Consider the following 12,218-nt stretch of genomic DNA (forward strand, 5'->3'; position numbering starts at 1 on the left):
TCCAAGAGTCTTTGTACTTTAACTCAAATATAGCTTCAAATTGTGATCTAGTGTTTACAATGAAAAGATTCAAGTATCACTTTCACTGAAGAATACAAAAAGCAAAAAAGGTTGCCAGATACCAAGGAAAAACAAGACCAAGAGCCCTACTAGGAAGTACTTTAATCTTTTTCTTAGGAAAAAAAAAAAAAATCCAGACACTAACAGTTCACAACAACAAAATACTGGTTGAGAGAGGTTTCCAGGAACTGGGTTTTCTGAAGTCTTAGGAAGAAGAGCTGGTATCCTGCTTCATTATAGATGATGGATGGCATAGGTCATAAATGGGAGACTTCTGGCTACTGAGCCAATCAGTACCCAATGGAATGACACTTCCTTCTATAGAGTTTATTTTCCCTGTCTTCCCTATCCCTCAGAAATGCCACCATATAAAGCCCAGGAGCAGTTAGCTTAGGCTACAGTCTTCCCCTTGGAAAAAAAAAGGGGGTGAAGAGAAAGGAAGGTCACTCCTGAGTCTCCATGCTTTCCTCTTCCTCTCCTTGAGGTGGTTCTTCTGTATTCTCCTCTTCTTCCTCCCCTTCCTTCTTCTCTGGTGGCTTCTCATAAGCCTTTTCTGAAGGTGTCACTATCACTCCATCCCAGGTAGATATTTCAGAAGCAAGATCTAGAAAAGAAAAAGTGATTTCAGGCCAAGTGGCCCAGCATACAAGCCGTGATCTACACTGTAGAAATATCAAGACATCTGAGTAGTGCAGTACTTCTTTGCAGACCACAGAGTAGCATAAAGAACCCCTGACCCAGTGATCACTCACAGCTGGCATCACCCTCCTGGCCAAGAATCTTCCGAAAACCACCATGTGAGAGGATTCGGACCAGAGTCTGAGCTGTGTAGCACACCATGTCCTAAAGGAGAGCAAAGTGAGAGTAAACTAGCAAGATGAATCAAAGTACCTTATCTGATGAACATTCTCATGGAAAAAAAAGATGAAGACAACTTTAATTTCAAGACGAAAGTCTGTGAGAACCCCTAAATCCTGACCCCTAAAGACCATATTCCCTTTGCCTTCTGACCTAGAGTAGTCGAGTGGGGCACAACAGACCATATCAGAGCTGTCCCAATACCTGTTGTTCCAGAGTCATGACTGTGTGTACTCTGAAGTTACCACTCTCACAGGGGTCAGTGATACCCACTGACCCTGGCAGGAACAGTCCTGCAGCCAGAATCTGTAAGCAACGCCTGAAACACACAAGAACATTAAAAGAACACAGAAGACAACTTATATCCAGCCCCAAACCCAAAGCAGCTTGTTATACCTGTATGCCACATTTAGGGCCAAAGGCTGTCTGGTGGGATTGTTCATCACGGCATAGTGCCCCTGGAAAATAAACAATCTGGTAGGTGTGCCATAAACTTGGCATATCTAGCCAAATAAGCTCAAACTTTAAACCATCAAAGAGAAAACTGGTTATTAAGGCCTAGCTATAAAGTTCAGAAGCATTCTGAAATGGCTGTTCATTCAGTAATTTCCTCTCATCACCACATTATTGAAATGACATCAGTAACAAAAAGGCACAGGGGCAGCCAATTACTCATTCAATTGAATACTCCAAAAACCTACGGAAGTAATAAACCTTCAGTATTTACTGGATTACCTGCCCACCATGAAATTTATTTTCAGCTTCACCAAATTTCAGACCCTGATAGGTTTCAGAATAACTACTGTTAAAGAGGGATGAGCAGGAACTCCCAATTGCCCTTCTTCACTTACGAGCAGGTCAAGGATCCAGGGTGTGAGGGGCTCAAAGCCAGGAAAACGAATCCTCAGGTCTTTCAGCAGTCTGATGAGAACTTTAACTCTGAAGGTAAGAGGGACCCAGAGATTAAAAGGAATAAGATCATGTGCTTCCATCCCTGAGGTACAGAGCTGATGCTATTTCCAAAACTACACATTCTGTTTCTTTCAATCTAAATTTGTTAACCCGCCCCCACCATCACCACCAAAAAACAACCCTGACTTACAGCCAAAAAAGTTCTAACACAGGAAGTATGGGGGATCTGGCTACTCCCCGCTAATTAGAAGGATTAGATTATTTTAACTCAAAATAGTGACTCACGTGGACTGAGAAGCATTTTCCTCAAACCAACGGGCATGTCTGATGGCTGCTAAGGCACTCTGCAACACCTTGATATCCACTAGAAGACAAGCAGGACAGGCCACACCGAAACACTCCCGTTATTAAGCAATTCAACCCCGTTGCCACAGTCCCAAGAACTTGGAAGGAAAACAGGATAACTTCCTAATTTCTTAAACCACCCCATGTTCCTCAGATCAGCAAGCAAATCACTTGTCCAAAAATCACTACTCCTCTCCCAAATCAAATCTACAAGCATGCAAGATCCACCACTTTCTCCAAGAGCCTACTCCCTCCATAAATATTTCCTCAGTCCTTCTTAAGTCCTCCACTCCAGCTGCTTTCTTAGCCATTCCCTGTGACAATTTCACTAGCGAGCTGGTAAAACTCCCCACATTACTAAAGTGGGAGACAACAAAGTCTGGTCAACTTAGGTCCAGAAAGTTTCACGTGGAAGAGCAACAAGCTAATAAGTAAACTCAACAACAACTTTATACCATGTTTTGATTTTCCCCCAACTATCCCAGCAATAGGAAAAAAACTAACAATGGAGTTCTGGGTCCAGTTTTCGGAGATTGGGTGGCACTGTTGTAATGAGAATCTTCACTGTAGCATCAGAAGAACTGATCTCAAAGCCAGTTTCATTGGTCAGCATGGTCAAAACTGAAAGAAAATCAAAAGCTGTAACTTTCCCATTTCCTTTAGATGACCAGAGGTAAATCTACAGTGGGAGTAGGGGAACAGACGGGTTTTTAAAAATAGCAATAGTTCAGGGGCGCCTAGGTGACTCAGTCCACTGGGCGTCTGACTCTCGGTTTTGGCTCGGGTCCTGATGTCAGGGTCCTGAGATCAAGCCCCATGTTGGCTCTGCACTGGGCGCAGAGTCTGCTTGTCCCTCTCCCTCCCCCTCTGCCCCTTCTTCCCTGTGAACGAGCGAGTACTCTTGCTCAAATAAGTAAATAAAATCTTTAAAAAAATATTAAGAGTCCAGAATGAGGATTCAGAATACAATTTTAAAAGTAAGAGATGGGGCACCTGGCTGGCTCAGTGGTAGAGCATGGGACTCTCGATCTCTGGGGTGTGAATTCAAGCCCCATCTTGGGTGTAGAGATTACTTAAACTTTAAAAAAATAAAAAGTAGGCGCGCCTGGGTGGCTCAGCTGGTTATATATCTGACTCTTGATTTTAGCTCAGGTCATGATCTCAGGGTTGTGGGACCGAGGTCTGCATCTGGCTCTGCACTCAGCATGCAGTCTGCTTGTCCCTCTTCCTCTGCTCCTCCCCCTAAGTAGGTAAAATCTTAAAAAAAAAAAAAAGTAAGGGTGCTTGGGTGGCTCAGATGGTTAAGAGTCTGCCTTTGGCTCAAGTCATGATCCCAGGGTCCTGGGATCAAGTCCCTTATCAGGCTCCCTGCTTCAGAAGGAAGTCTGCTTCTCCCTCTCCCTCTGGTGCTCCCCCTACTTGTGCTTTCTCTCTCTCTCTCTCTCTTGCTCTGTCAAATAAATAAATAAAATCTTTTAAAAAAATTAAAAACAAAAAACAAAAAACCAGTAGCCTTGACCATTTAAAAAAAAAAAAAGGTAAATACAAGTAAAGATGAACAGGATTTTGAACACTAGAGATTGCTGCCCAAAACTTCCCCAACATAAAACTCTACATTCACTCTTCCTTCTGGGCTGACCTAACTTTGTTAGAAGTGTACTTGTAATTATACACCTGGCTCCTGTGACCATTAAATACATGTTCAGCAACAAACTCAAACCTTCAGAAGGATCCTGTGCTCTTAGGCTTTCCACAACTTTGTTCCCTAGGGCAGCAACAGCTTCCACTAGATTGAGAGAAAAAGAGACCATGAACATTATATAACTATTTAAAGACTTTCTATATATCTCTACACTACTCCACCCTCTGATTTCTGCCCCACATGCAAGGTTGGAGCAACGGCAAGCAAGAATAAACACTTTTACAAGGGGAAACTAACACTTGAACACAGAAACTGGAAGGCTCAGGGAACAGGATACCTCCTATACCCACACCTTTTTTTTTTTTTTTTTTTTTTTTAATAGTAGGGTTTCTCATCAGTGGCACTAATCCCATTTTGGGCTGGACAATTCTGTTTGAGGGTCGGAGAGTAGAATATGTCCTGTGCACTGATCTCTACTCCTTTGATGCCAGTAGCCCAAACTATCTCCAGACACTGCCAAATATCCCATGGGAGACAAAAATCACCAAATGAGAAACACTGCCCTTTAGTAACTGGCCATACATTCTTTCGGACACGTGGTCCAGACTTTGTCCCTTATTACCTCAACACACGTTAAAAAAATAAATTTCCCATTTATCTTCCAAACAAATCTTTCTCACAAGAAATTTGGGCTTTAGGGGCACCTGGGTGGCTCAGTTGGTTAATTGCCTTTGGCTCAGGTCATGATCTCATGGGTCCTGGGATGGAGCCCTGTGTCGGACTCCCTGCTCAGTGGGGAGTCTGCTTCTCTCTCTACTTCTCCCTGCCAAGCCCCCCCCCCCCCCACCACTCATGGCTCATGCTCTTTCTCTCTCACTCTCTCAAATAATCAAATAAAATATTAAAAAAAAAAAGAAAAGAAATTTGGGCTTTAAAGATCCCTATGCCTCAAACTCAACTCTCTGCTCCTGTGGCCAGAAAAAGGTACACTCACATGTTGGCAGAATCTTTAGGATTACCACCAGGTCAGCCACATTGTGTCCTGTAGTCATTGTTCCCTTTTTATATGATCCCACCTGTCGGACTTCTTCAATTTGCTGTTGGAAAAGGGATTTTGGGCGGGGGGGAAATGTAGAAGTGAAAAAGACTGTCTAGGGGCGCCTGGGTGGCTGTTGGTTAAGCATCTGAGTCTGACTTCATCTAGGGTGGTGGTCTCAGGGTCCCGGGATCTGTCTGCATCAGGCTCCCCACTCAGCAGGGATTCTCCTTGTCCCTCTGCCCCGTCCCCCCTCGTGCTCATGCTCTCTCAAATAAATAAATAAAATCTTTAAAAAAAAAAAAAAGACTGTCTAGTTCCTCTCAGAAGTCAATTACAACACAATTATTACCCAGATTTAGAAGTAGCAGAAGTCAAATCATATCCCAAAACCACCACATGAAAAGCCTAATACACTGTGGCTAACTGGTAACACGGATACAAGTCTTGTCCCCAGGATCACCACTACAAAGGAATTCACTGTACTTTCCTTCCTATTTTAGGCTTGGCTTTGGAAAATAAGTAACTGACGAATTAAGATAGGGGCACCTAGGAAATACTACCCACACTACCAAGGCTGCCCTTTCCCATGACTGAATCATTAAAAACTCACCACTTCAAATGTCCCCGGAGCCACAATCAAATTATCAATCACATTGTTTATTTTTGTCACCAGAGAAAGGATAGAGGCCTGAAAAACAGCAGGAAACAAAAATACCCTAAAGTGAAAAATTATAAGCAACTTCTCAGAGTTTGAGTATTTTCCCCTAATCTCTTCTACACAAGCTCAATCAATATCTACATAGGGCTTTGAAAACACTCTGACCTTCTGGCCTTGAATATGCCAGAAAACAGTAACTTTCTGACCCAAAGATAGGTCTCCCCAATAAAGATATAAATGCAGGGGCGCCTGGGTGGCTCAGATGGTTAAGTGTCTGCCTTCCGCCCAGGTCATGATCCCAGGGTCCTGGGATCGAGTCCCGCATCGGGCTCCCTGCTCCGCGGGGAGCCTGCTTCTCCCTCTCCCTCTACTTTCCCCCGCTTGTGCTCTCTTGCTCTCTGTCAAATAAATAAGTAAAAAATCTTTAAAAAAAAAAAAAAAAGCTATAAATACACATGTAATCTGTTTATCTAATCCACCCGGCACTCTTCCTCTACCCACAGTGAGAAATGAGGAGAATTAAAGCCTTCTGTGGAATTTAGACTTTGGTAATGGTAACCTCACCAAGAGTTAGTCACTTCTCTAGCTTTCTTCGACAAATCTCAGGAAGAAAGCCAAAAGAATATACCTGTTCAGCAGAATTAGGAGCAAGGTCCTGATTCCTCTTCAGCAAAGCCTCACTGAAGGAAGTTTCATCAGGCGCTGGCTTGACCCGGGGGAAGGCCATTTCACACTAAACCAAAAAGAAACAATGATACAGTATTTGCCAAAAGCACTATACAAGAGAGATCATTTTCTCCATTGCCACAACAGAAACAGCTGAAAATAGAAAATTCTATACTTGTTTTTACTCCTTAAGATATTCAAACCAGGATACCTGTGGGAAGGACTGGCCATAATTTAAGCTCTCGCTGCTTCTACGTTAGCAGATAAGGCAGAGACACAGGTAACTATTCAGAACAAAGATTACAATCCTGCTACTGTCAACAGGAGCCAAAGAATTATCTTCCCCACCGCGTTCACGCGCAGCTGACGCAAAACCCAACTCCATTCCTGACCCTTTTTGGACTCGCAGCACTGCTGACTTCACCAACAGAGATGCTGGGTTCCAGGAAACGACAAGTCAACAGTGGCGAGCAGGAGCCAAGGTACTCACCAAATAGAAATCAAACGGAATATGTGGCACAAAGGGCCTGAACCTAAAACGGGAAAAACAATCCAAATTACTCATCAAAAAAATCAAACGGCTTAGCACCGTGAGGCCAAAGCCGTTTCGCTGGGGCGCACGAAGAGAGAGGTTGCCAGACCACGGCTGGATCTCACAAGAGCGGGAAGCCTGCGTCCTCTGCAGACGGCGGGGTCGGCTGACGGAAGCTACCCGACGCAGGGACGCCGAGAACGGGCACTCACCCTCCTCCTGGGCCTCCTCGGGACCCAAAGCGCCCGCCGCGACCACGGCCTCTGTCACCCCTAGAAAGGCAGACATTTCCACTTGTTTTGACTCCGCCGAAGGCACCTCCGCGGCTCTGCGCTTCGTTCGCAAGGGGCCCCGCTCCCACTTCCACCCCCCTCACTCCCAGTGCCCGCCTCAAACACCGCGTGCCTTGATGAGCGCCCCCGGAGCCCCGGGACGCGGCAGCCCACACGCCTCAGAGACCAGAGCGGCCGCTCCCGGAGCCGCCGGAGGGGTAAACCCTGCGTCCCCCGGGGCCGCCATCCCCCGTCGGGACGCGGCCCCGGCGCGCGTCTGCCCGCCCGCCGCCCTCCGGCCTCAGGCCGCCCCCGGACACGCGGCCCCTTCGGGGATTCCGCTCCCGTCGGCCCACCTCCCCACAGTCTTCGGGCAAATACGCTAGCCCGGCTCCGAGCACCCCAGCGCCCTTACCTCATGGCGTCCTAAAACCCGAACAATGGAGGCCACACCAACCGCCCCTCTCCTCAGAGGAGCAGACACTGGAGACACGGCTTGTCGGCGCGTCCCAACAAACTCTGGCGCGATTGGCTCCCGCCCTACCCCGCCGCTAATGCCCATTGGTTTACTTCGGCAGACCAGTCTGCGAGCCAATAAGAAACACCTGCTGTGTCAGAAATTAGCCAATAAGAACAAATTTAACAGTAGCGACAATTTTTTTTAACTGGACACTAGATGGCGCGATATGGAGAAGGCACGGTACAGCTTTCTTCAGGAATCCAGAAGACCCATCTTCTCAGGCAGCAGAGTGGCGCAGCGGAAGCGTGCTGGGCCCATAACCCAGAGGTCGATGGATCGAAACCATCCTCTGCTAGGAAGTGCTCGTTTTCCTGTTTACCTTTCTTAAGTGATTATAACCACTCTCTTCCTTTTCCCTCCTTCAAAAGTGCAGGCTTTCGAACCGTTTTTGCCATCAGCAAGTGAAGGGAATAGGAAGGGACTTTAGGCAAAACTACATGCCTGGGGGTTCACCGAAGGCCAGAAACCTGAGGCAGGAGAAGCGTATTATACAGATTGAATCAGAGGGAAAAGCACTGATGATGACCGGCTAGAAGTGAACCAGGCAGCCTTTAGAAAGAGAGTTCAGAAAGAGCGAGCAGGGGAGGGGACGAGGACCCGCCAGCGCCCGCGCAAGGTCGCCGCTCCCCCTGCAGACCCGCCCCCGAGGGGCAGGCGGCTCCCGGCCTGAGTGCGCAGGCGCTGTCCCCGACGTTCTAATGGCGCCACCCGGGTCGCTGCTTCTGTCCCCCTCCCCCAGTCATTTTTTCTCGGGCTTCTCGCCTACTTTTGCGCTGATTATGTTTATTTCCTTCCCCGCCTTTGTTAATTGGAGGTTAGGCACTTTTCCTACTCTTTTAGTGTACTCTAAAAATGACAACATGCGGCAGCAGCTCTTTTTGCCCACGGGTCCTGTCCCCATGCTTTAATAAAATCACCTTTTTGCATCAATCAGTCAATCAGTTGATTCAAATAAAAATTACAACATGCATCCTTGACTTAGCAAGGTCTAATTGTGTGCAATACTTTTGCCCTCCTGGTGAAAAAATGCAGGGATAATTTAATTGTTTACCACTATCACCCCCCCATTATATGCTATTGCTGTTGTGTAATTCTTTTAAGGACTTTAGTATAATTCATTACAGCAAAATGCACAGATCTTAAGCTTTCATCTCGATTAATTTTGAGTAATGTATTCCGTCCATGTAACCATCACCCAAGACGAAGAACATTTTTATCACCTCAGAAAGTTTGCTCTTGACCCTTTACCCGGCGGCCCCTAGAGGCAATCAAGATTGTGATTTCTATGAGCATAGATTAGGTTTGTCTGTTCTTGAACTTCACATAAATGGACTCACACTGTATGTACTCTCTCTCTCTTTTTTTTAAATCTATTTAACAGAGAGATAGCCAGAGCAGGAACACAAGCAGGGGGAGTGGGAGAGGGAGAAGCAGGCTCCCCACCGAGCAGGGAGCCCGATGCGGGACTCGATGCCGGGACCCTGGGACCATGACCTGAACCGCCGAAGGCAGACACTTAACGACTGAGCCACCCAGGTTATGTGCTCTTTATTTGTCTAGTTTCTCTCGCTTGATACGTTTCAAGATTCTTCCACGTTTTTGCATTTATCAGCAATTTGTTGATCTTTATTTATGAGCAGCATTCCCTTACATAAATATATCGACTTTCCTGTTCAGCCATTCTCCAACTGGCTGGGACACACAGGTACACATTTGGGTTGTTAACACTTTGGAGCCATTTCGAATAAAGCTGCTTTATTCAGCTGCTTTATTTTTGTACAAGATTTGTGTGGCCAGATGCATCTGTTTCTCTTGGTAGATGTAGATGTGTACATTATTTAAATTCTGTATATATTTTCTTTCTTTCTTCCTTTTTGAAAGTAAGCTCTATGCCCAAAGTGGGGCTCAAACTCACGAGCCTGAGATCAAGAATCAGGGCTCCACCGACTGAGCCAGCCAGGTGCCCCTTTCACCTTTGTTTCTGAAGGACATTTTCTCTGGATAAGAAACTCTAGCTTGGAAGTTATTTTCCTTTAGCACATTTACTATATTATTTTACTATCTTTGGCTTCCATTTTTGCTGTGAAAAAAAAATTTTTTTTGCCAACCTAATGGTTGTTCTTTTGAAGGTAATCAATCCTCTTTTTTTTCTATTTTAAAGATTTTGCCTTTGATTTAATTTCCTGCTATTTCATCTTGATGGGTCAAAATACGGACTTTTTAAATCTTACTTGAGGTTTGTTGAACTTCTTGAATCTGTGGGGCTTTATTCCCCCTACTTCCTGGGCTCTGAATAAAGGTATGTCAGATTTTTTCACAGTATCCCTCTTGTCTCGTTTAATCCGTGCTTCATTCTGGGTAGTTTCTTCATTCTTTCTTCCATTGCATTACTTGCTCTTGAGTCTGACTTACTCTTAAACCTATTAATTCTTAATTTGGGTTTTTTAATATTTTGGGGTGTGAATTTTCTATTTATTTCTGATTTACTGGACTCCAAGGTTTCCCCCAGGAGTACAGCTTTCAGGATCCTAACCCCAAAGCAGAAGATGGGTTTGCCAGGTTTCTCACCTTTGGGGACATTTGGACTATAATTTGTCTCATTTGCCCCACACAGCCCATTTTCTGCCTCCAGTTCTCATCTGCAAAAGACCCCAGGGTAAAAGCAGTCCTACTGCTGGTCTCACCTCTATGCTTTCCTGTCTTTCATGTTCTCAACACCAATAATTCCTCAGTGTCTTATTAGTGCTTTGAGTTTTTAAAGTATTTCATCCAACATTTTTAGTCATCTTCAGCTCAGGCAAATTGTTCAGTCCACCATTGTTGAAAGAGGGGCTCAATTACTAAATTAGGTTTTAGGTGTAGTCATTTCTCCTGAGCTCCACTCCACTAATCCAATGGCACACTGAACACCTCCACTTGGGGCTCTACAGGCACCTCACACCCAACAAACTAAAATTGTTATCACCCCCCCACACACACTCAAAACCTGTTTCTTTAGCTCTTCAGCAAATGGGTCAATGTCACCTAAACTTCAGTCATTTGTATATTGTCTTCTCTTCTTGAAGTCCAATTGATTCTACTTATAAAACATCTCTCTGTAGTCAACAATGTTATGCACTTAAAAGTTGTTAAGAGCGGGGTGCGCCTGGGTGGCTCAGTCGGTTTCTTCAGCTCAGGTCATGATCCTGGGGTCCTGGGATCTAGGCGGCATTGGGCTCCTGCTCAGCGGGGAGCCTGCTTCTCCCTCTGCCCTTCCCCTTGTTCATTCTCTTTCTCTCTCTCTCTTGCTTACTCACTCTCTCAAATAAATAAGTAAAATCTTAAAAAAAAAAAAAAAAAGAGGGGCACCTGGCTGGCTCAGTTGGTAGCACATGAGACTCTTGGTCTTGGGGACGTGAGTTTCAGCTCCAAGTTGGGGATAGTTTACTTAAAAAAATAAAGGGGGCATTAAAAAAAATTTTAAGAGGGTAGATCTCATGTTAACTGTTTTTTTTTTAAAGATTTTATTTATTTATTTGAGACAGAGAGAATGAGAGGGAGGAGGGTCAGAGGGAGAAGCAGACTCCCTGCCGAGCAGGGAGCCCGATGCGGGACTCGATCCCGGGACTCCAGGATCATGACCTGAGCCGAAGGCAGTCACTTAACCAACCGAGCCACCCAGGCGCCCCTCATGTTAACTGTTCTTAATACACACACACACACACACACACACACGAAAGGACAGAAGGCTGTCCAAACTCATCAGTTGTATACATTAAATATGTACAGTTTATGCCGTATCATCTTTTTGGCCTCCAAAATGCCGTATCAATTATATCTCAATAAAACTAGTTTTTTTTAAGTCCCTCCCCTCAAAAAAGTTTCCCAATTTCCTATCTGTATTAGCCTCTGGACCACCCCATACAGGACGAACATTATGCCTATCACACAAAACCTTGCATGACCTGCCCTCTGCTGCCCTCTCTTGCCTCTCCTCAGTCATTCCTTTTTTTTTTAATGATTTTTGTTTATTTGTCAGAGAGAGAGAGAGCACAAGCAGGGGGAACCACAGGCAGAGGGAGAGGGAGAAGCAGGCGACAGGGAGCTTGATCCCAGGACCTTGGGGTCATGACCTGAGCTGAAGGCACCCAGGCGCCCCTCTCCTCAGTCATTCCTACAAGCACACACCTTACATCATGGATCAGGATTCAAAATATAAACTCCTACAGCAGCCAGGCAGGTAAAGCAGATGAGTGAACAGGATGGATAAGAACTGTGATGAACTAGACTCAGCTCAAGGAAGGGATGCAGGACTTAGCTATTGCCAGCTTTCTAATATTTCAAGACAAGTCAGAAATCCAAATATTTATGTGTCATCTACTAATTTTTTTTTTTTTTACTTTTTTTTTTTTAAGTGAGCTCTATGCCCAATTTGGGGCTTGAACTCAGGACACAGAGATCAAGAGTCCCACCCGGGGTGGCTGGGTGGCTCAGTTGGTTGAGCATGGACTCTTGATTTCAGCTCAGGTCATGATCTGGGAGTCCTGGGGTTGAGCCTTGTGAGGGACTCTGTGCTCAGTGGGGAATCTACTTGAGGTTCTCTCTCTCCCTCTGCCCCTCCCCGCCCCGTTTTCTTTCTCGGTCTCTCTCTCTATTAAATAAATAAATCTTTAAAAATAGAAAGAAGAAAGAAAGAAAGAAAGAAAGAAAGAAAGAAAGAAAGAAAGAAAGAAAG

The 12,218-nt window shown here is 45.2% G+C and overlaps 1 protein-coding gene and 1 non-coding gene across 2 annotated transcripts; one reads left to right on the forward strand and one right to left on the reverse strand.

Annotated features, from left to right (window-relative positions):
- Nucleotides 1-145: 145 nt before the first annotated feature.
- On the reverse strand, nt 146-7,519 carry ILF2 (interleukin enhancer binding factor 2). Its single transcript, XM_035009623.1, has 14 exons — nt 7,400-7,519; nt 6,925-6,984; nt 6,671-6,713; nt 6,143-6,247; nt 5,467-5,544; nt 4,812-4,914; nt 3,896-3,961; nt 2,680-2,796; nt 2,116-2,194; nt 1,770-1,857; nt 1,315-1,376; nt 1,123-1,237; nt 813-903; nt 146-664 (listed from the first exon to the last, which is right to left on the reverse strand). The coding sequence occupies exons 1-14, from the start codon at nt 7,402-7,404 to the stop codon at nt 504-506; spliced, it is 1,173 nt and encodes a 390-aa protein (XP_034865514.1). The 5' UTR covers nt 7,405-7,519; the 3' UTR covers nt 146-503.
- A 208-nt stretch (nt 7,520-7,727) lies between these two features.
- On the forward strand, nt 7,728-7,799 carry TRNAM-CAU. Its single transcript has one exon. It is a non-coding gene; the product is annotated as a tRNA-Met (tRNA).
- The last annotated feature ends 4,419 nt before the right edge of the window (nt 7,800-12,218 follow it).

The sequence above is a fragment of the Mirounga leonina genome, unplaced genomic scaffold (genome assembly GCF_011800145.1).
Source record: "Mirounga leonina isolate KUSES-001 unplaced genomic scaffold, KU_Mleo_1.0 Mir_154, whole genome shotgun sequence".
Lineage (NCBI taxonomy): Eukaryota > Metazoa > Chordata > Mammalia > Carnivora > Phocidae > Mirounga > Mirounga leonina.

Coding starts and splice junctions, on each gene's coding strand:
- ILF2 (XM_035009623.1), bottom strand. Junction 2,195..2,679: donor ACTGGACCCAGAACTCCATT/GTTAGTTTTTTT, acceptor CTTGTCTTCTAG/TGGATATCAAGGTGTTGCAG. Junction 1,238..1,314: donor GCCCTAAATGTGGCATACAG/GTATAACAAGCT, acceptor TGTGTGTTTCAG/GCGTTGCTTACAGATTCTGG.